Consider the following 23,019-nt stretch of genomic DNA (forward strand, 5'->3'; position numbering starts at 1 on the left):
CAGCAGTTCAGGGGAGGTGACCTGAGTGGCCCCAGGCGTCGGCATGTTGTCGAAGCCCTGCAGGCAGTTCCTGCTGGTGGCTAAGGCTGGGACCCACCGTGTCAACATGCGTGACAGCCCCCACTTCCCACTCACTAAACAGGGATGGAGATCGGCTTGCTTCCTTCCCTGCCTCGCGCCTGGGAATAGGCTTACGGTCTTTAAAAACAATTTCTCTAACGGCACAAAGTGGGGGCGTCACCCTCTGGAATTCACTGTGTTTGGAACACACTGTGCAGAACTGTCACCTGCAATAACTCAGTGTTGAGTCACAGATACAGAAACTCCGGCAATTAGAGAAGTTGAAGACTTTAAACGGTCCTTAAGCGATGAGGGACAAGCAGCACCCCCGCTGAGGAGGGCGGACGGCAGGTGGGGGCGGCGCACGCCTGCCAGCTCGTCACACCGAAGCAGCTGACATTTCCCTTGGAAATGGCACGCCACCTCTCCGAGGGAAGGCGGGGCAGGCGCCGACAACTCCCAACGCATTTAAAGATGAAACAGAGCTGTCAGAGACGATTATCCGTTTGTCAAGTTGTTTGGAGTCCAAATGACAAAAACGCGCACTTCTGCACACAGGACAGGCATCCGTGTTTTTGAGAAACAACCTGGAGTTTTACAATCATTTCCACAAGTCCTCCGCCCCCTTCCCATCTTCCCTTTTCAAACTAATTTCAGGCTTTATGTTCCTGGCGTTTCCCGTGGGAGGATGTCTGCGCTTTCAGGTGTCCTCGTGGGCGAGAGGACAGAGTGGCCGTCACCCTGTTCCTTTTCTCCCTTTCACGTTCTTCCGAGTCACTAATTAGCCTGCAAACTGGTGATGCTGTGTGGACAGAGAACGGCTTATGGAATCTGTGAATCACTCAGGCTGACGGGGTGCAGAGGTTTGGAGCGGAAACAGATCTAAACGACCCTTCGTCCCTCCCTCCTCCTTCCTGAGTGAGGAGGCAGGAGGGACTAGGGAGGTCAGGCGCCTCCTCCAAGGCCAGCGGAGACCTGGCCTCCGTTCTGCACGTGCTCGGTCCTCCTGCACGGGGTCCAAGCACCACCTCACCCAAAACACCATTATATCAAACTCTTTTATTTTCTCTTAAGAAAGTAAGTTCCAACTGCATTTCAGGAAACAAAATCTATTCTTTAGTGATGGACCATTATCAAAAGCTGAAATAGGATCTGATGTAAAATAATGTTTGGTTTGAAAGCTGGCTTTTAAAGGAGCACAAGGAAGTGGGAAGGTTTTCTGGCTTTTTATGCTTGTATGACTCATTCTCACAATATAAAAATGACTTTATGCTCTCAAGCATATGGTTCCTGAATATTATACCAAATAACTTTACATCATACAAAGTCAAACATGTTTTACGTTTGTTGAAAACTTGAAATAGAGTATAGAGAAGAAAACAAAGGCTCCCAATAACCCAGTGACTTTTCGTTTCGGCACATCTCCCACGAGCGTGGCACACATTCAGCCTCTGAACGTACACAGGCATCTTCGTGTGCTGATGCGACACTTGTGCATTTAACAGTATCACCATTGTTCTGCACTCACAATTATACACCCTGCCTGTTCCGTGTAACCTTGTAGCAGGACCACCTTCGCAAAGACACTGGACTGGATCATAAACAAATGTGCAACCCTGAGCACCCACGGAGGTGAAACCACAGACGGAGCATTTGCACAAGAGCTAAGAGGTCAAGGCTGAGGCTGACGGACTGGCTAGACGGGGACAACACTGCCCAGCTCCCTGGTTCCAGTTCCCACCTCCGGAGCAGGGTGCACACACACGCACCACACCCCAACCACTGTCTCCTTAACCCCGTCAGCCCCCAGCAACCACTAAGCCACTTTCTGTCTCTGAGGACTGGCCCATTCTGGATGTTCCTATAAGCGGAACCCTCTGATATGGGCACTTTGTGACAGCGTCTCTCACTTAGCGTGTTTCCAGGTTCAGCCACGCTGGGTGCACACCAGTGTGTCACTTCTTTTTCATTGCCAAAGAACATGCCACCACATGGAGGTACCACACTTTACTTATCCGGGGTTGTTCTGCTTTGCGGCTACTGTGAATGAGCCAGCGCTGCTATGTGGACACTCATGTACGAGTTTTTGTGTAGACACGTACTCCCATTTCTTTTGGTGACATGCCGTGGAGTGGAAGCACTGGGTCACGCAGTCACTGTGTGACCTCCAGGCAGTGCCAGAGACGCTGCTCACTTGTGAGCCCTCCAGTTGGTCCTGAACTAACACACGTCTGATTTGATTTCCTCTTCTGTGGAGCTGACGCTGAGTGAAGAGACCATTACGTTCAAAACTGAGGATAGAAAGTCAAACCTGCTGTTTCCTGTGCATCTTCTAACAAACAGCCCTTAAAATTTATATTATTATGAGGATCTTGAAATATCTGGTCCAGTCCAATTGACAAACAATTTCAGAAACATTATTATAACTATAACAAAATGTTCACATATACATACAAATACTCCTTTTCATATTCCTTTTCATTATAGGTTAACAAACAAAATGTTCACTATAGAGCACGACTTAAACAGTGCTGCTGAATTTAAAAGCCCAGTGTCTGCAGTAACTAGAACGCCTGCATCAGAGAACCCACCACTCTCGCTTACAGAAGAATTACTGGGAGAACCTGTTAAAAAAGTCAGATTCTAGGCTCTGCCCCTAGAGACTGTGACCCAGTGGGTCCCGAGTGGGGTCCAAAGGTCTATTTTTCGTAAGTTTCCCCAAACACACGTAGGTGATTCTGGTACAGACTCCAGTCTGGCCAAAGTGATCAGCTTTTGTATTTTCTTTTTTAAAAAATTAATTAATTCATTTAAAAATTTGATTGACGTGTAGCTGACTTACAGTGCTAGTTTCAGGTGGGCTTTGGGTCCCCTGACATCGGCTGGCCTGGCACTGCCAGGCTGCCTCCTGTCTCCTCCAGGAACACCTGTCCATCCTTCCGGACGTGCCGCACTCACCTTCCAGATCCTTCCTGAACGACGTCTTCTGGAAGGACTCTCCTCTTCCTGTGTACGCACCTAAGACGCCGAGGTCTGGATCTGTTTTGTCGATGCGTCTATTGTCCTCTATCATTGATTATATGTGACTCAAAATATACCCTATTTACCAGCCCAACAGTAAGTGGCCTGAAGGCAGAGAATGGCCTGTTTTTTGTTCTGGCCCTGCACGTAGGTGCTGAAGACACTGATGTTTCAGACCTAAAAATTCTAGAGCTGCCTCGACATGTCTGAGTTGCCTCACGAGCTCCCTGCTCTCGATGGATACGCACCCCCTCAGAAGGAAAGGTCCCCCCACTGCTTCCCTATAAGCCAGCCTGGCTGTGCCCCGACCAGCCTTCAACCCAGCAGCCTCCCGCTCCCCGCCAGCCCACAGAGCTCCTCAAACAGCCCATCACCTCCTCCCCAGAGCCAGCACCCCCCCCACTTCTTCAGCCTGCGGCCCCGTGGGTGACCCGTGCAGGTGACTAATGACCCCGTGGTCTGCCCTGCCCAGGCGGGCGTCAGGTGCTCAGCCTCCTCCCCCTACTCAGGACGCGCGCCCACCCCCCTGGGGGAAGAGGAGGGGATCGGGGCAGGCGGGGCTGAGCCTCTGTGCTGTCGGCTAAGCGGCCGTGGGCTGGGAGTGGAGAGTTCCTAAACCGCTCTCTCTGGCCTGTGCTGTGTGTGTGTACTTCACCGGAGGGCAGGAGGGCAGGGGCTGGAGTCAGGTGCTGGACAGTATTTCGAAAACCCAGTCATCAGGATGAAAGAGGAGCAATACTCCGCAAACCACATTTTGTCGAAAGCTGAGCCACCCAGCCTGGCTGGCGAATTTAGGCGCCGTGTCGCCGGGCACAGCCGGCACGACCTGCCTTTCCTCTCCTCTCCCTCGGCCCTCGATGCTCGTCTCTCCCAGGGGCATGCCGGGGCGCAGGGGGCCGGGAAGGCTGGCACTTGCACAAGACGGCTCCCTCTGAAGACAGCGGAAATGCTGCAGGGCTGTGCTGGACATTCAGGGAAACGCTGGCATCGTGTGTCACCAGTCAGAGTGACGTGCTGAGAGCCAGAAATCATGCGACACTGAGGGAATGTCTCTTTCCTCAATAACAGCAGAGGGCAAACCACAGTGGCACACCTCAGCACGGCGCCCCCGGGACCCCCCCTTTCCCCGGGGCCCCTCACCTTTCAAGGTGGCCTTCTTAAGGACTTTCATCGCATAGAGCTGCCCGGCGTCGGACCCCTTGACCTTCCTCACCAGGAACACCTTCCGAAGAGAACACAGAACACCTGCGGTTGATAAGACTGCAAATTCATTCTCCTTATTTGATTTGACACGAGATACACAAGGGAGTACAGAAAACTCCAACACAATAAATACATGGCAGAAAAAATGAAACTGTAGAATCTTCTCCAGCAGACTCCAAAACGATCCAGACTGCCAGCAAGAGTTTTATCTAATCTGTACAACCCAGAGAGGAACTGCATTGTGTTCGTATGAAGAATCATTGTTGTTTTTGGTACTGTTCGCTTTCCCCGAGACATTTTATTTCAGAAGTAATACAGTCCTCCTTTTTTTAAAAAAAGATCAGTTGTTCAGAAAAACATACTATTCAAAAGTTTTAAGGGTGATCATTTGGTTTATTGTAAATATCGCCTGTACACCCCCACTGAGGTCACCCCAAATGTCAGCACCAGTCACGGGACAGACTCCAGTTCTCGAGATGAGCTGAGTTCTCTTATTTTGAGCTTTTTCCACCCGAATTTTAGCTTTGAGTAGCTTGAGCTTACAGACAGCGTTCGTTTCTAGACAGCGCTCACATATATGCATGTGGACACTTGGCTGCACTTTATGAAGCCCATTTTCAGGTGTATCACAAAAGAAAACCAAAAGGAGAAAGAAGACAACTGTTTGAGGCAGGCTGAGCTTAGAAGTCATATTCATGATTATCAAACAAAACTAGTAAAAATACAAACTAACCTGGGTGCTGCTACCAGAAAAAACCCACTTTCCATGCAAATGAAGACAACAGTATTGCTTTTCCTAGTAGTGTGTGTGTGTCCAGGAGGCGCAGGTGATGCTGGCATGCGCCCTGGGGGGTGCCTCCCTCCCCCAGCCTCCTGAAGCCAGGAAGACCTGCCACCACAGACGCACGGGGTCCAGCTCCAGGAGCCAGCGGGAGGGGCTGGGCACCCACCACGGACAGAGACACGGCACAGGGATGGGGGGGTGGGGGCAGGCGCGCGGGAACACAGGGTCTGATGCACCCGCAGACGAGTCTGTCCTGCTCACAGGAGACGGCTCGGAACCTCCCTGCAGACACAGCCCGCTGCTGTGTCTTAGTACCGGCCGCCACCCTGCATTCTCGCTTCCCTCCTCCCATGCCTTACAAATGTACTGAACAGCCATTTCTGGAGACCACAACATTTTGAATACGGGTGATTCTGAATGGTTCAGATGAACACGTCTGTAGATACCTTAATACAATCTCATGTTCTTTACTGCACTGCTGTGTGACAGAGAAAAAAAATAAAAGAAAAAGACATTCTACCTTCTAAGAATGTCAAAGCATAGAGCTAGTAAACAATCAGACTTTCGTGGTCTGTGACACATTATCCAGGACGTCACTAACATACTATTAATCCCAGTGAAATCAACAGGGGCCGGAGTTCATCCTGACACCAGGTCCTGTGAAGAATGGGGCAATCCGGGGAAAGTGCAGACACCACACAAAAATAGTTACTCTAAAAGCCAGGACTCTGCTCTGCTCATATTCTCAGAAAGGCTGGCGTCACAGTTTATCTCAGGCCCTCGTGTTCTGGAAATCAAAAGTCTATGTAATTTCTAACAGTTACATGAAGGACGCAGACAGATTAGCCCTACTGTGGAATAACTCACATGTCCTCAAAAGATGCGCTGGCACCCTGCTATGGGGGGGTGGCCCTATATGAAGGGACAATGATCTCATTTCCTGAGCGAAATCAGTTTTCATTTTAATTTGAAGGTGAAAAAGAAAGGAAACGAACAACCCTGGCATGCAGGTTCTTCCTAGACAACCGCCAGACAGGAGCTATGCTGTATTTAATCCACAGATAATTATACAAAGTAGTTCATATTACGTCCATTTTATAGACAGGGAAACTGAGGCTGGGAGCGGCAAAGTAACTGCACAGTGGACGTCGGGGGTCAGAGAGGAGCCAGGCTGCAGGTCCTGGACTTGTGATGAGCAACAGTCTCAGTCAACTGGTCCCAAAGGGCACTGTCTTCTCCTTTCCTTTCTTTCTTATTATTTCTCTTATTTCTTCCTCCCTTTGACAACTGCCTGTGCAGGGTGCCCTTCCAAAGATGCATGGCTCAAGTTCACGGACCCGACTCACCATGGGGATAAATGAAGGCCCACAGAAGCTACAGGAGAGGAAGGTGTGTGTGGTCTCCCAAGGGTGTGGGCAGCCCAGCCTCATGGCTGTGCAAAGTGAGGCCACGGCTGCAGGTGCCACGGGGCCTGCCATGTGGGCGTGGCCAGGACTTTCCATCCTGTCAGCTCAGCCACGTTTCCCTTGGGCTCAAGGGAAACCTTTGCCCTCCCTCCTTCCCCAGACTCTCAAGTGCCTTGCCCTGACGTGGGGAAGCAGCCCAGGGGAGTGAGACCCCGAGAGGGAACGAGGACCTCACTTACTTTTCCATAGGATCCTTGTCCCAAAACTTTCAGCAGCTCAAACTGGGAGGGGTCGGCCTTTTCAAACCCTTCTTTCACATGATGACTGATGTCAATCTCCTTCACGACGCCTTCTTCCTGCAAGAGAAAAACGACACAGATACAAGGATGGGGTCCCTTTGGATCCACCCGCCACGGAGTTACGAGTCGGGGACGTTACAGATTTTCGGGATCGGAGTCCAAAGACGCGGCGCCACAGAGCTTGACACGAGCGTCTTGCTGATTTGTGTCAGTTACTGTCTGTGAGCCTTTGTTTCTTTTCTCCGTGAGGTTTTGTCCTTGGGTCTTAGCAGCATCTCGAGCGAATGAAAAGCGTGGGTCACCTGCCCAGCGCCAGCTACTTGAAATGGAAACACTGAGAGTAGGTGCTTTCCTGACAGTGGAGCCTGACTGTTCCTGGAATTCGTCTCCGTGCCTCCAAGACCCCCTTTCCGGTCCGTCCGCCTGTCTGACCGCTCAGCCCTCTTGCAGTCTTGGCGCCAGGCTGAGTACTGGCAAACATCAGAGTGAGCGGGCCAAAAATCGCATCTACAAATCGCTACCAGTAACTGCACGCACAGTGCGTTCCGGGCACTCAGGACTTGCCACGCATTATTGCTTTTATTCCTTAAAAAGCCCCACGAAGTGGAGATTTCATCCCGATGGAGGTCACACAGCTGGAGTGTGAGAGCTGAGTTTTCAGTCAAGGTCGACGTCAAAGCCACACACTCCCTCCCTGTGTTTTAGTCCAGGAGCAAAGATTTGCAAATGAAATCACAATGGCAGCATCACAAAAAAGCCTCTCTCAAAAGTGTGTGAAAAATCCAGTTTCTCAAAAGTTACAAACTTTATTATTTTATCTCCACGTAACCAGCAGCAGACACCCTGAAGAGCAGGGGCAGGCGGTGCAGGCTGCAGACCTCCCAGGCCGGCGAGCCACCTCTGCGGCTGTCTTTGGCTTTTCTCCTTATTCCAATGGCTAAAGGAAACACTTCAATTTCCACATCTTCAAGGATTATTTGTCATTTGGGTAAAAAAAAAAGTTTTTCTATTTGTGAAAACAATGAATATAGCCAGAATGGATTCTTTACGGCCAGTTCGTAAAGTTTATATGGTTTACACGTGCACAGTTAGAAGATGAAGAATTGTAACGTCCTTGCTTCATAACTACTTTAAAAATTTTTTTGTTTATGTGGAGGGGGCAATTCGGTTTACTTACTTACTTACCTATTTATTTATTTACTTATTATTTTTTATTTAACGGAGGCACTGGGCATTGACCCCAGGACCCCGTGCCTGCTAAGCACACGCTCTACCCCTGAGCTGCACCCTCCCCCTGGAAGACATCTGCTTCTCAGCCTTTGATTAGAATGTTAAGGAAGTGATGACTCAAGAAGGGGTAAACTGAGGCACAGGGTCCTGGGTTCAATCCCCAGTCCCTCTATTAAAATGGGAACGGCATTAAAACCTCAGGTTTCTCTCCAATAATACTGCAACACAGTTCATTTCTCATTTAAAATCAGTAAGGTCTTGAACAGCAAAGAGTCTCAACTGTCCGTAGAAAAAGGAACCAAGAGTTCCACATTTTAGATTTTAGGGTTCCGCATTCACAGTGATGTTTTGGATTGAACTTGCCTGAAGACACTTGGGTTTTCTCTAGAAGAGAGAAAGAGAGAGGAGAGAAAGAAAGAGAGAGAGAGGAAGGAAGGAAGGAAGAAGAAAAGAGAAAAGGTCTGGAATCCAATGCTGAGTACAGAGGCCAATGAGCATGGAAAACACTCAGGTGGAAACAGGCAAAGCTGCCCAGGTCTGTCCGCTTCTGTTTCCAGACCCGACAGCCCGGTTTTCCAGATCGTTTCATGATAATTGCTGTAACGGCAACCGAATTAAAATATTGAACATGCTTCATTTTGAAATAAGCCCCTTTTCTCTCTTACAGGGCAGGCCATTTTCCCTGGAACTCTATGTGGATTTTAATGCCGTTCCCTTAAGAAAGTAAAGTCGTCCACACATAGCACTAAACATGGAGTTTCTAGCACAACTCTCGTAAAAGAGCATTTCTTTCTTAAATAACTTGAGACATTTGAGGGGAGAACCAGGTGTCACGGTCAGGTATTAGCTTTATAATCAAGAATTTCAAAGCTGTTCTAACGTGAGAGATAAAAGCTAGAGAGATATTGTTGAACTGACGTCGACGTATGACAGAATAATCTATGACAGTGAACTTGGGAATCCCCATTGAACTGTGCTTGAAATTGTGACTTATGGAAGAAATCCCTGCCCAAGTAACTGAGCAGCTGTCTCTAGAGGCTGGCGAAGTGGGGGGACAGTGACAGAAACAGGCCAGTGGGGACAAGTGGCCGCTGTCCCCTGCTCTCCGCCCCGTGCCAAAGACACCTTGGTATGTAATTTTCTCTGCTCTGAACCATCTGCTTTTCATGCCATTAAAGGGAGACTATTTATGAAAAGTAAACGCGGATTAAAAATGCAAAATAATGATGAAGACATAGAAAACAACAATTGGGCAAGTGTTAGATCTGTCTCCAAAAAATGGGGAGAGGTGACTCTAGAAATCACTGATTTGCACGCAGGGTATCATTCCCAGAAAGAGCAAGGAAATTACCTGACCTCTGACTTGCTACGAGCGAGTCCCGCCAGCGCCCCCCACCCCCCACAGCTGACACTTCACTCAGCAGAGACGGGTAAGCTGCAGCCTGGACGGCAGGCGTCCCGCCGGAAGCTCAGGTCAGCAGAGGGGCTCCCCGTCAGGGCACCACCCGCCCCTCTCCCAGACCCCAAACTGTGACGCGATCGCCCTGGAACGACACCTTGTTCCAGAGGCTCACGACCTGGCCACGGTGCCCCTGCATCAGAGCCACCAGGGCACTAGTTAACCACGCAGAGTCCAGGCCCCCGGCCAGGACTGCTGAGTCTAGGGCCTGTGTGCAGGACGCGGTTCACCCCTCCCCATCCTAACGGGCGGCTCTCCGCAGCACACACACAGTAAAATACACACTTTGCAGTAAAATACACACTTGGCGGCCCCTGCCCCACCCGCCTGCCCCTTTCCTGACACAGGTCTTTGCTCACTGTCTCCAGCCCCTTCCTCTCCTCTCTTAAACCCACTGCCACCCACTCACCATTTCACCAGGACTGTTCCCATCAAGTCATCGGAACCTTCCACGGTGCAAACCCAGTGGCCAGACTTCAGTGTCCCCAGGACTGGGCATCACCCCATCTTCCTCAAGACATCTTCCTCACTTGGATTCCAGGACATCCCACTCACCAGGTCCCCGCCACCCCCCTATTCTTCCATCTCCTTTTTGGTTCTTCCTTTATCTCCCTGTGTCCCGTCCCCCGTCCCCCCTCGTCTCCTTCCACACCAGCGCCCCTTGGGACCTCATCCTGTCCCGGGCTTCGTGGTCCATCTAGACATGGGCAACTCTCAGGTCTGGACCTCCCCCGGACTCCAGATTTGAGGTTCCTGGGTGCACGTGCGCGAGGGGGACCTGCAGAGGCTGTGTGCCTGCCCAGGGTCTCAGCTTTACGCGGCCGGTGAGGGGTCTACAGGGCAAACCCACCCTCAACTCACCGGCATGTCGGCTGCCCTGGGGAGGGGGTCGGGGCCACCGTCTTCTCACCCGGGCTCCTGCTCTGAGGGTTTCCTACCACTTGCCAACCCATCAGTGCATTTACCTGTTTTTAAGAAGATATTTTAGGGGAGTCGGTCTAGTTTAGTGGCATGCTCAGGGTGCACGAGGTCCTGGGTTTATTCCTCAGTGCCTCCATTAAAAACGAATCAAAAATAGGAAAAAATGGCAAAAAAGGAGTATTCTTCTTAAAAAAAAAAAACCCAAGAAGATATTTTATCCATATTTCTGCTTTTAGCAATTGGCTCATCACACCTGGCCTGCCGTACTGCTAGGAAGTTCATGAAGAGTCACCGAATAGCTTATCTGCCTTCTCCAGGGATGGAAGACAGGGCAGACCCTGGAGGGCCCCTCCGGGGGGGGGGGCACACCCCCCATAAAGCTTCCAGAACCAACGAGCACAGACCGTTCCCTACAAAGCCCCCGAGGAGGTGGCCTGTGCACGTTATAACACAAGGCAAGGACGGCCAGACGTGACCACAGACTCAGAATCTCAGGGAGCCTCCTCCTTCCAGACGGGTCGGGGGCTCCTCCAGGGAGCCCAGGGGCCAAGCCCTGAGCAGACCCCGAACTCCTGCGCCCGGATGCAGGCTCTCAGCATCGCGGCTTCCCTCCCGAACCACCGGGGAAGTTTCTGAGACGCAGTGGCCAGTGCATCGCAGTGTCTCCTCTGCTCTTTAAATCACTCTTAACGCGTCTCAGCCAACGTGTGAGCAGACGCGAAATGCAGTTACAGGACCAGCTGCACCGGCCCCGCCAGTGCCTTGGGGAACTGTTTCTACAGAAAGCTCCCACCTTTTCCCAAGGGTTAGATGTAAGCGGAGAGGGGAACTCACACTGGCTCGGTGCGCTGGACTCTAGACAGAACAAGGAGAGCCCAACGGAAGAATGAATCGTCTGCGAAGCCACGGGGCGAGGGGAAGAAACAGACGGCTGGATGAAGCGGGAGGCGGCGGGGGGGTGGGGGGCAGCCCTGGGGCTGCAGGAGCCGGACGATGCCCCTGGGCAGGGCAGGGCCTGCCGGGCCTGAGGCCTGCTCTCCACCCGCAGCGTCCGGGGCCTGGACCACAGACCCCCCTGGACACCGCAGGACCCCAGGGCAGAACAGGTGCTCTGCTCTCATCCACCCGGGACCGGCACTTTCCCTCTGTTACCAAAGAAAGCGATCCAGCACACGGGGCATCACGGGACTGGCTCACATGCCGGAGCATTACGCACGGCGTGCCCCGTAGCTGGGGTGCCTCCACCTTCAGAGAGAAACCCTGAGCCGCTCCTGAAGCCCCCAGCCACTAGACTGGGCTAAACTCGGGATTTCCGCATCCCAGCGGAGCGGAGGAAGAATCCAAGATGCGCCTCCCGTTCATTCTTTCTTTTCCTCCTCACCCAGCCCCTGCCCTCTCCCTTCCCGCCCGACTCCTATGGATTCCGGTTATTAAGGCAGGATGGATTTTTTCCCTCTGTTTTTAAATGAAAGTGCCACCCCTCACGGCTGCTGTCTTTCTTCACCCCTACTGCCTTCGTCCCCTCAAATGATTTTCCTTCCATCCTTCTGAAAGCCTCTCGATCTGCTGGTATTTTTATAACTCACAGTCTATGCAAATCGGATGCCCTGGCAGCTGTGATTAAAACGGGGACGGGCAGATGGAGCCACGCATTTGCAGAGTGTGGAGGATGCGGGCGTTCCAGACTCAGGCTGCAGGCTCCCGGGTTCTGACAACTCCACAGTCTTTGGGTGCATTGATTCTAGAAAGTTCCATCAATCCTTGAGCCCCTCGGCCTGAGAAAACAACGTACTGTGATACCCGAGATGTGAAGTGACGAAGGTCCAAGGCTCCCATATCTGGACATGGTGTTTTGGGCATCGGCTCTAAATGCGGCCTGCTAGCCATTTCCATCTCATCTCCAAAGTTACCATCAAGGATGTGCTTTGCAAAGAGTCATTTCTAACATGGCAGTGAGAATGTCATTATCTATGGACCTGATTTTGTTAAGATGCGTGGAAGAATCTCCAACGAGCCTCAGAATTGTGGATGGAAAATGTATGCTGCGAGGCCCCAGGACTCACGGGCAAACTGGACATAAACAGTGACTCAGGCGCGAATATCAAACTATAGCAAACCCATGGGCTGTATTAATCCAGTCACTCAGACATCCTTGGAAGACAGACACCTGACTCAGGTCAGACAGACCAGGGTGGTACATTCTCCTGACCAGTGAGCACGCGCAGACTGGCGTCTCCAGACAACACGTGTGTGGAGAAGGGCCGTTTGGGTTCTGCAAGAAAATACTGCTAAGGGAATAGATTCTTCCCAATGGTCCAACAAACACACAGCAGTAGTTATTAAAACTGATTGCTTGTATCATTTTTTATCAAAGAGGAAAGAGGGGAGGAGGGATAAATTGGGAGTTTGGGATTAGCAGATACAAACTATCATACATAGAATAGATACATAACAAGGTCCTACTGTACAGCACAGGGAACTGCACTCAATATCCTATAATAATCTACAATGGAAAAGAACACGAAAAAGAGTATATATATGTATGTAAAACTGAATCACTATGCTGCACACCAGAAACTAACACAGCGTTGTAAATCAGCTAAACTTCAATTAAAAAAAAAACAAAAACTGATCGTTGTGAGTGGGCGAGTCCTCTCCTGGGAAGTCCGCGCTCGTTCACAGCCCTTCCTCAAAGCGGAGGCACAAAGCGCCCCTCCCGGGGGTGCTGGGGCCCCTCTCATCAGCAGGCGTGTCTCTGACCTGCGTGAGGGCAGGCAAGGCAGCTAAGGACGCGTTAAACAAACTGCTGACATCTTAGGAAATGGGAATAATTTGCACAAGGTTCATTAGAGGCCACTTGGGTTAGCAGACTGACGGCAGGAAAGTTAACACGTGGGCAAGGGCGCGGGAGGGCATGGTCCGGGGGAAGCAACGACTGGGCCCCACGAAGAGTTTCACGTTATGACGGAAAGCGGTCATCACACGGCGGGAGAGGACCTAACGCCACCGAGCGCACGCTTTGGAGAAACACACGCCACTGTGAATAGAACAGCGCTGGTCTTACGGGGCAGACGGGGCGCCCCGGGCAGGAAGCCACCTCTCACTCCTGCACGGGCTCCCTGGTCTACCAGGAGGCACACGTCCTCACACCTTCTGACCCAGGGAGCTCACTCCTCCGACCTTACCAAAACAATCTGAATGTGGAAAGCTGTTCGTTACAATGTTTTATTTTTAAATAAGAGTGAAGAAATGAGAAACACTCCAAAAATATTTATTTATTTTTTCTTTTTAATACTTTTGGGGGGTAATTAGGTTTATTTATTAATTTAATTTAAATTTTTATTTTTCTTTAATGGAGGTGCTGGGGATTAAACCCAGGACCTCGTGCATGCTAAACTCGCATTCTACCACTGAGCTACCCCCTCCCCCTAGAAATAGCTGAAATGTCTAGCAATGCAGAATTAACTAAATGATGACATCCACCAAAGAAAATTTTACAATGGCGTTAACAGTGATTATGCCATTTACAATTGCTCCCAGAATAATGAAATAAATAGTTTAAAACTAACAAAACAGGTACGCTATCCGTGTGCTGAAAATTACAGAATGGTGCTGAATGGCATCAGAGAAGAGCTAAATAAATGGAGAGGCAGGCACGTTCACAGACTGGGAGACTCCACAGAGCAAAGAGCAAACCTCACCGAACGCTGACCTGTAGGAATCATGCCATTCCCAGCAAACTCTGAGCAAGGCTTTTTGTAGATATAGACAAGCTTATTCTCAAATTTATATGGAAATGCAAATGATCTGGAATTGCCAAAAACAATTTTCAAAAAGAGGAATAAGGTGGGAGGAATCAGTCTACTGATGCCAAAGCTCACGGCGTAGCCCCAGCAATCAGGACAGCGTGACTTGGTGTAAAGACAGACACACAGACTAAGGGAGCAGAACAGAGGACCCTGGAGTGAACCCACTCAAATATACCCGACTGATCGTTGAGAGGAGTGAAAAAGGAACTCGGTGGAGGAAGGAGAGTCTTCTCAACAAATGGCATTGGAGCGCTGGGCATCGAAGGCCGAGAAACACACACACACACAAAAGCCCACTGACCTTAACCCCCTACTTCACACAATGAACTGAAAATGGGTCACAGACTTAAATGTAAATGATGAAACTATAAAACCTTAAGGGGAAAAGATTCAGGACCTAGGGCTAGGGAGGAAATTCTTAGATATGACACCCAAGGCAAGATCCATTTGACGAAAAAAAATCAATAAATTGAACTCAACCAAAATTTAAAACTTTTGTTCTGCAAAGGCTCTGCTAAGAAGGTGAAAAGAGACGCTACAGACTGGGAGAAAGTACCTGAGCACCACGTGTGCAACAAGTCTTGTATCTCAGACAGATGAAGAACTCTCAAAACTCAACAGGAAAATAAAATAAATAATCCAACTAGAAAATGGGCAAAAGAGACAAACAGTCATTTCACACAAGAAGATAAACAGATGGCAGACAAGCACGTGAACGTGTATTCACCGTCATGAGCCATCAGAGGAACGCAAAGCCACGGCGAGTTGCCACCACACACCTGTCAGCGGCCACAACAGGAAACCCAGTGACACCACCAATCGCCGGCGAGGCTGCGGACAAAGCAGGTCTCTCCCGCCGCTGGCGGGCGTGGCAACGGCGCAGCCACTGGAAAACCGGCAGGTAGTTTCTTATAAAATGAACCATGAACTCACCATACAACCCAGCACCCGCGCTCTTGGGCATTTACCCCAGAGAAATGGGGGCTGTGTTCACACGGAAACCTGGACACAACAGCCCGCAGCAGCGCTGCGTCCGAACAGCAAACAGGCCAGACGCTCCCCGCAGGGGGACGGTCAAGCCGACCGACACACAGCGTCAGGCAGCGACGGAAAGACACAAACCGCTGACACGCACGGCACGCGTGGGTCTCCAGAGGGTCACGCTGCGTAAACAGAGCCAATCCCAAAAGAGTACGTTTATCCCGATGGAATAAAAATTCATATTTTAAGGCAAGACAAGAAAAATTTACCATAAAACATTTTCTCTGGCCATGTGGGCCGCCCCCCTCCCCACTGTGTGCACTGTTGGCCGCGTTAGGAGTTAACCAAACCTCCCCAGCGGCAGAAACGTCTGCTCAACCATCAAAACCAATCTTCCTCCTTCTGGGGCCGGCCATGTAGCTCCTTAGAAGGTGATGCTCTTGTCTCCGTCCTGTAAGGGGTCACGGTCACCCACCACTAACCGTGTACATGCAGACATCTCTGCTGAACTTCATGTACAAGGCCAGTGCATCACTTCCCTTCAAGATGGTGACTGATGGAGAACAGGCTAAGTCAGGTGAGCTGGGGAGACCCTGGGCCGAACCTCGTGCAAGTTCTTAGCTTAAATATTACCTACGACCTTATTCACGCTCCCAGCTGTGTTACTTGCACTCTGCCTGTGTTACACGCTTATTGCTTCTTGCATCACCAGACGTGCGGCTGAGCCGCAGATCAAATGAATGGTGATTAGAAGACTTGAAAGGATTGATCAAATAGACAGTCCTGTAAGACCCATGATTGTGATGGTGCAGCTGGAGATTTGGGAAGAAGCAACGGGAGAAAACCATGTCCTGGATCGTTACAGACCAGCAAGACAGGCGGCTCGGAGGTGTTTGACTGCTGGTAGCAGGGTCGAGTCAGTAACAGCACATGGAGCGGCTTATCACACAGTCCTCCCCGACCCGGGATTGAGCAGTGCTGGTGCCTTGGGACAAACTGGTCAAGAAACGCCTCCCAAACCTTGATCGAAATTAAGACCAAAAGGGAAGGGACTGCAAAGTAAAGAATGCTGCCCACCAACCAGTTCTTCAAGAATCAAGTCATTATCCACTGCAGTTGCTGACCTACAGCACATGCTGAAAGGAATTCAGGGTGAAGGTCAGGACGAGGCTTCCGTCCTCTGGGGAAATGGGCAGAACCAGTCCTCAGGTAGTCAGATGCTTTCAGGGGAAAATTTTATGAACCCAGCTTCTTGCGTCTCTCCTTACTTAGAAAAGCTCTAAAACCATTAACTAAGGCGTCTGTTTCTCGCAAAGAGCAGCAACCTTCTCCCAAGTTGTGTGCTTGACTGCACGTACCCTCTTCATCAAAGTCACATCTACGCTGGCCTCCCCCCACCTCCTCAGAACAGTCCTCAGAGCTCCTGGAGAGACTGTCCCCATGATTATCACTAAGTTGGCTTGAATAAAATTTTCCGTTTCTTTCTTAGACTGACTACTGATTAATTTTTCATCGACAATATGATGCCCATTTGTATAACATTCTTAAAATGACAAAACTATAGAGAAGACAAGAGATTGGTGTGGCCAGAGGTAAGGGATGGTGTGTCTCTGTGTGTGTGTGTGAATGTGGGGTGTGTGTGTGTGTGTGTGTTGCATAAAAGATTAGCAGGAGGTCTTGTGGAGATGCAACAATTCTGTGTCTTGATTGTGAGGGTGGTTATGTGCAACTACACGTGATGAAATTGCATAGAACCACACACACACACACACACAGAGTACATATGAAAGTGGTGAAATCCGTTGACTGCAGCAAATGTTTTTTATACTTTACAGGGTATTACCCGGGGAGGAACTGGGGAAGGGCAGATAGGATCTCTGTCTACTTTCTGGAAACTTTCTGTTACTCTATCATTACATCAGAATAATCAGTTTTTAAAAAGTGATTTTGAAGTCTACTTGCAATGTTGAAAGAGCCTTGTTATAAAATTTTAAATGAAGAAGGTAGTAAATAAATTTTACATACATAATAATTACCCTGACATTTAAATTATTTGTAGGAAAAACATTTATGAGAAATATATGAAGCTGTTAACAGTGACAGGATTAGAGGAATACAGATGATTAATTTTCTTTCCTTTGTTTTCTAAATTTTTTCATTTAGAAATGTAAAAATGAGCAAGCACACACTGGCTTCTGTATAAAAATTTTAGTCAATAAAATCACCTCACTAACCGTCTATGTGGATTTCTGTACTCACCCGCTGCCCCATATCCCACTAGGCTGAAACACAATGGAAAGGTTATGCTATAGCAACTGCGAGTTTTGAAAAGCAGAAAAGATCAAATAACTTGCTGTAAGAAAACAAAAAGATGAAACCCAACAGGAAAGAATCTGGATACCATTTCTGGATGTGAAGGATAAATCTGCCATTTGATGACAAAGAAAGGCTCAATATTTTTAAAGCTATTAAAATTTTTGTGCTCAACATGCAGGATTCAGCCAGTGGGTCCACACAGCCTCTCCAGTCAGGGCACAGATGGTAAACTTTAGAACGTGCAGGATGGAGACCAACACAAACTCCCCAGCCTGGCAGGTAGCCAGAGAATTAATAGAATTTTTTCCTGGGAGGTGGGTAGTTTGGGGGTGTGTGGTATGAACTTACTGGAAACTGAAAAGTGAAAAAACAAAGGCTTAAAAGTGAAATTAGAGATGACTATCTGCTATGGCGAATCAGATGAGCTGTGTGATACATCTATTTCTCTTAGTTTTGTAGATATAAATATCAAGGGTTTAATTTTTCTCTTGAATAATCCTGAGCAACAATCCAAGCAAAATCTATTGCAGTCACTTCTGTGCCGTGCGTGTTGGGCTAATGACCCCTAAGTCTCCGAGGGGAGCTTCTGCGTGAGCGGCGCCCCCCAGACAAGGCCAAGCTGGCTATCCGAGTTTCAGAACACACGCGACATGCCACTGGCCCTGGCTGGCTGCGTGATCGTTCCTATCCCGAACATTTTTACAAATAGAATCCAGACAGAAAACCACCACGAACTTCAGAATTAAGGTTAAACAATTTCAGTGACAATATGCTTTCACCATTTTTCAAATTTTTGAATAGATGAAACTTTGGGACAAAAACCTCATCCGAAGAAGTAAGCTGCATAACCATCCCTCTCCTCGCTTTAAAACCAACTTAGTTGACATTTTTAAAAAACTATAAAACTTCCTGCTGAAAAATCAGATCTGTCTTGGTTTTCAGGCCCCCACCCCTCCCCCCAGTCACACTGCCCTCAACCCCTGAACGTGCAGCGCCGTCAGAGCTGAGAGCTTAGTCCCCGGCGACGCCCTCACGGAATTAAGCTGACCGCTGAGCTTCACGCTTTCATGAGTTTTGGCCAATACGAGCTACAAGTTAGAGACTTCCAGACAGCCATGAGCACAGATGAAGTATGTCAAGTGAGGTGACAAACGGCATGGGTTTACTCAGCAGTGTCCCGGCCCCCAGGCACCTCCCTGTGGTCAGCTGGGCCGTTGTGAACAGCGGTCAGGCCACGGAGGAATCCAGACAATTACTATCTGACTCCACAATTGATGGGTTTCATCTCTGAGAGAAGCAGCTGACCTGGCAAACACTGAGAAGTCAGAGATGATGCACAGGGGACACGCACTGTCATTTCATCATCGGCTGAATTTCCCCGCCGCCCCGGCCCCTCTGTGCAAATACCTGTTTCGTTCTCAGTGGTGCCCTCCTACCTTAAAGTGCCCGCACACAGCATTTACTCAGTAAGGGTTTGTCCAGGAATAAACTCCTTGTGGGTGGTTTAAAGAGGGTGTGTCAACGCCCTCATGTCTTACCCCCGGGAGGCCCTTCCCAGAGCGTCAGTCTGTGGAACCACACTTGTAGAGTGACTGAGCCGACCTGATGGACTCAGTCCTACTTACGGCGTGAAGACATGGGCTTGGGACCTTGCCACGTTCACGGAGTCACCACTGGCATCACATGTAATTTTAAAATTCAAATAAATGATATTATAAAAGCTTGTCCAAGTTTATCCTAGCTTGAGGTTTTGCCGAAACAGCCTATTCCACGGTCCCCGATACCTGGCTACACAGCAAGGTCATGCCCTTGGTCTGCAACAGACTTAAGGGACGATGGGGAGAATACTAAAACTTTCCTGAAGCTCTGGTGGTAGCACGCCAGAAAGTTAATTATTTATACCAGAAAATATGATTTGAAAACTTGTTTAGAAAACCCCTTTAAGGTGAGGACATTATTCCAAATTGCTGAGTAAAAGCTCCATTGTTTCCTGCACACTGAGACGACTAAGTCTTTATCTGGTGACAGAGCAGTGATGAACCAACCGCTACGCCCAATCCCTGAACTCCAGGTGCAGGCGGGGCACCTGGCGACAGCTGCAGGTGCTCTCAGCTCTGTGGCCAGGCTTCGGCGTGCATCTACCGGGCGATGTTAGCAGTTTACAGTCTGAACGGGTCCACACTCACTAGCACCTGATGTAACACAGCTGAACGTGAGATTCTCACGGGAGGCTGAACTCAGACACCGGAGGTGTCAAGCACCTTGGCCACTTACTCATGTTTATTCACACAGTTTGTTGTTGTTGTTGTTAAACTCCTTGATTCAGGCAACGCTTAGAAGGAACAGGATTCATTCAAACAGAGCGGCAACCACTGGACGCATCGATGAGCAGCAGGCATCCTGGGCAGAGGGGCGAGGACCCTCCCCCAGGGACAGCCCAGCCCGCTAGCCTGCCCTCTCAAAGCCTTCTCCTCCCCGTCCCCGCTGCCCTGGCGCCATGGTCACAGGGTCACACGTGTGGCTCACCTCCCTGATGATGGCGCTCTACTAGGCCAAACCCAGGGCACTGCTTTAAATGGACTTGGCACTTCTGTTGGCTGTTATAAACTGATATATTTAAGAAAGACAACCAGCCTACTAGCATGCGATTTTGAATGTTTCCAAAGTGCTCTTTTCCCCCCAGATGATGGCTTTGGGGCAGGAGTGCAAATCCCACTGTGATCTGCATCGTCCTCTTGGACTCTACCCGGAACTGAGCCCCACTGGACACCCAGGGGGCGAGGTCAGCCTGTTTACTAGCAAAGAACATCTGAGTCCAGGCGGACGCTCTCAGCAGCAGGCTGCCCCAAAGCCGCGGCTCAAGCTGCACCCAGCCTGTGTGCGTGTGTGTGTGTGTGCGTGTGTGTGCGCGTGCAGGGGACTCCACGGAAGGAACCAGGGCAGCTCTTGGAGGGGTCAGCGAAGCAGCTGGTACGGGCCGTAAGTTCAGCTTTCAGCTGCTTCTTCCCACAGGTCGTCATCTTTTTCTCATTATCCTTCGAACGCTCCCAGTCACCATCACCCGGGAACGTACTGCTGCCCTTTCCCGGGGTAAGAGCTCTGCGGCCTGTGGCGACCATGTTCCCGGGTCGCCAGGCCCGCTGCGTGCGGCTGACCGGGAGACAAGGCTTAACCTGCCTCTGTTGTGACCCTGGATGCGAAGAAGGAAGGACTGGATTGGGAGCTGCCGACGGAGCGGAAATCCCACAGGAGTTTCCGTGCGCCCCCTCCTGACTCCGCGTGCGCGTCCTGTTTGGAGGAGGCAGGGAGAGGTGCTCGGGACAAGAATTGAATCTCGAGACTTCACTGGGTGAGAAGACAGAGGCGGGTGTGCCAGTGGCAGCGAGGACACGGTTCCCCTCGGCCCCAGGCCCCGAAAGACACCCCCTGGCCCATGAGACGTGAGATCAAGCAAACAAACCAATGCCTTGTCAGAAAGAGCTGCGTTTCGTTTTTCTGTTTTTGTTTTTTTTTTTTAAGAGAACAGTGGGATCCCCCACCCCGGGTACAGCTGAGGAGGCGCTCCGGATAACACCACCAGCAACTCTATCAAAAGCCTTAAAAATACACAAATTGCACACACACCCCGGCCCATCAAATGAAAAGCAGTCATGCATTTCCCCAAGATAAATGGGTAACTGAAAAAACCTGATTTTGAAATTTATGAGATTAGGGATTTTTTGTTCCTCGACTTCTTCCCTGCGCAGCCAGGCTGCTGTTCATGAGATGGAAGAAAACATCCACTTAATAAACATCATGTAAAACCGGCCTATTTCTTCAGCAGTTTGGACCAAATATACTGAAACAGCCTGAAAGGGAACATTCCTCCTAAGCAAACAAATCTGCCTTCCCCGCGGGTCGCGGAGGCTCTGCAAGGACAGACAGACAGTGGGCCTCCAAGGACAGACAGACGGCGTGCTTCTCCACGTCACAGCTACTCACATGTCTGTGTGAGACCTTCCCCTCACCCTCAGTGTCTGAGCTTCCTTCACTCTGACAGGGGCAAAGAGTCATCACAATCAACCCAGAGCGCCCTTCTGGAGGAAAGGCACTGAGGGATGCTGACCTCAAGACAAGGGACCACTAAGGGTGAAGGTGACCACTAAGGGTGAAGGTGACGGAGAAGTCCCAGGATTCCGCCTTGAACTGAACGTCTGAGTCCCCCAAATTCAAAGATGGAAGCTCAAACCCCAGTGTGACAGTATTAGAAGCTGGACTTTGGGAGGTGCCCGGTCAGGAGGGTGGAGCCCTCAGGAAGGGGATCAGCGCCTTATACGAGGGCCCAGGGAGCTCCCTCTCCTGCCTGCCACGTGAGGACACAGTGCGAAGATGCCAGCTAGGAGCCAGGAGGCAGGTCCTTGCCAGATGGCGAAGCTGCCGCACCTGACCTTGGACTTGCCAGCCTCTAGAGACTCACGAAATAAATTTCCGTTGTACCAAAGCCTCTCAGCCTGCGGAGTTTTCTGACAGCAGCCTGAATGGACCAAGATGGGCATGAAAGTATGTATGTGGGGCTCGGGAGTGGGCAGGAGGGTGAGGACAGGGAGTGCCAGATAGAGGGGCCATGTCTGGAAATCTGGGGGAAGAACAAGTGATTTTTGATTCTCTTTCTCTGGTGATCCAGGAGTGATCAGCACGTCCCTCGTCCAGAGCTAATCTCCCGGGGATTCAGTGAGCCGTCTTCCTGGGCTGTCCTCTCCTTCTCCCGAGTTCTGGGTCGACAGGAAGCCAGAGGTGCCCCCCCCAGGGGAGTCCCCACTCCAGCTCCTGAGGAGCTGCGCTGCTCGCCTGGTGTGCCGTGAACTGCTGCCCTGCTCACGAGGAGCCAAATTCACCCAAATGGGCTCCTTGACATCATCATTATCACATTTTCATTTGTTGGGACCTGTGAGTCCCTAAACGCTTTCCTCTTAGCCTCAGGGGGAAGACCATTCCTACAGCCACTGGAAAATACCTAAACACGCTAATTCCTACCTCTGAATTAATGGGTCTTTTCAGCAAACTGGCCCTTCATTGTAGGAGAAAGGGACCTTCCACAAGAGAGGGGTCGAAGCTCATAGCATGGAGAGGACCGGAGACTCCCACCCACAGGAGCACACTGCTGGGGACGGCCTGGGACAGGCTCACAGGGGGAGAGGTGGACACCTGGGGAGCACAGGTGAACACGGCAGACGACACACACCTGCCCTTATAATCAGGATAACAAAATCAAGAGAATCTGAAGTTAGTGTTTTCACGCAGAGTAGAACAATTTTGCATTCAGCTGTCAGAAGTGAGCATCACTAATCCAGGAACCGGACTGAGAGAGTCTTTCAAAAAGTTCCACCAGAAACCAAACCAAACCAAAGGCCCGTCTGCGTTCTCCTGATAAAAGCACACCGATCCAACGTCTTCTAGCCTTTCACGTGGCCTCCTGGGGAGCCTGCTGGAGGCTTCGGGTGACTGGCACGAGCAGGTGTATAACTGGTAACCCCTGTGCCCGAACAACTCT

General features: G+C 50.2%; 1 protein-coding gene across 5 annotated transcripts in view; it reads right to left on the reverse strand.

Moving 5' to 3' along the window:
* RPS6KA2 (ribosomal protein S6 kinase A2) overlaps positions 1 to 23,019 on the reverse strand; it is a 324,439-nt gene that overhangs the window by 74,276 nt on the left and 227,144 nt on the right. For all 5 annotated transcript variants that reach the window (XM_072966197.1, XM_072966193.1, XM_072966196.1 and 2 more), the window contains 2 exons: positions 6,714 to 6,830; positions 4,222 to 4,303 (listed from right to left, as the gene is read on the reverse strand). In XM_072966197.1, coding sequence (XP_072822298.1) covers positions 4,222 to 4,252 — 31 coding nt within the window. In that variant the 5' untranslated portion in view covers positions 4,253 to 4,303; positions 6,714 to 6,830. The remainder of the gene's footprint in view (positions 1 to 4,221; positions 4,304 to 6,713; positions 6,831 to 23,019) is intronic.

Source organism: Vicugna pacos, chromosome 8 (genome assembly GCF_048564905.1).
Source record: "Vicugna pacos chromosome 8, VicPac4, whole genome shotgun sequence".
Classification (NCBI taxonomy): domain Eukaryota; kingdom Metazoa; phylum Chordata; class Mammalia; order Artiodactyla; family Camelidae; genus Vicugna; species Vicugna pacos.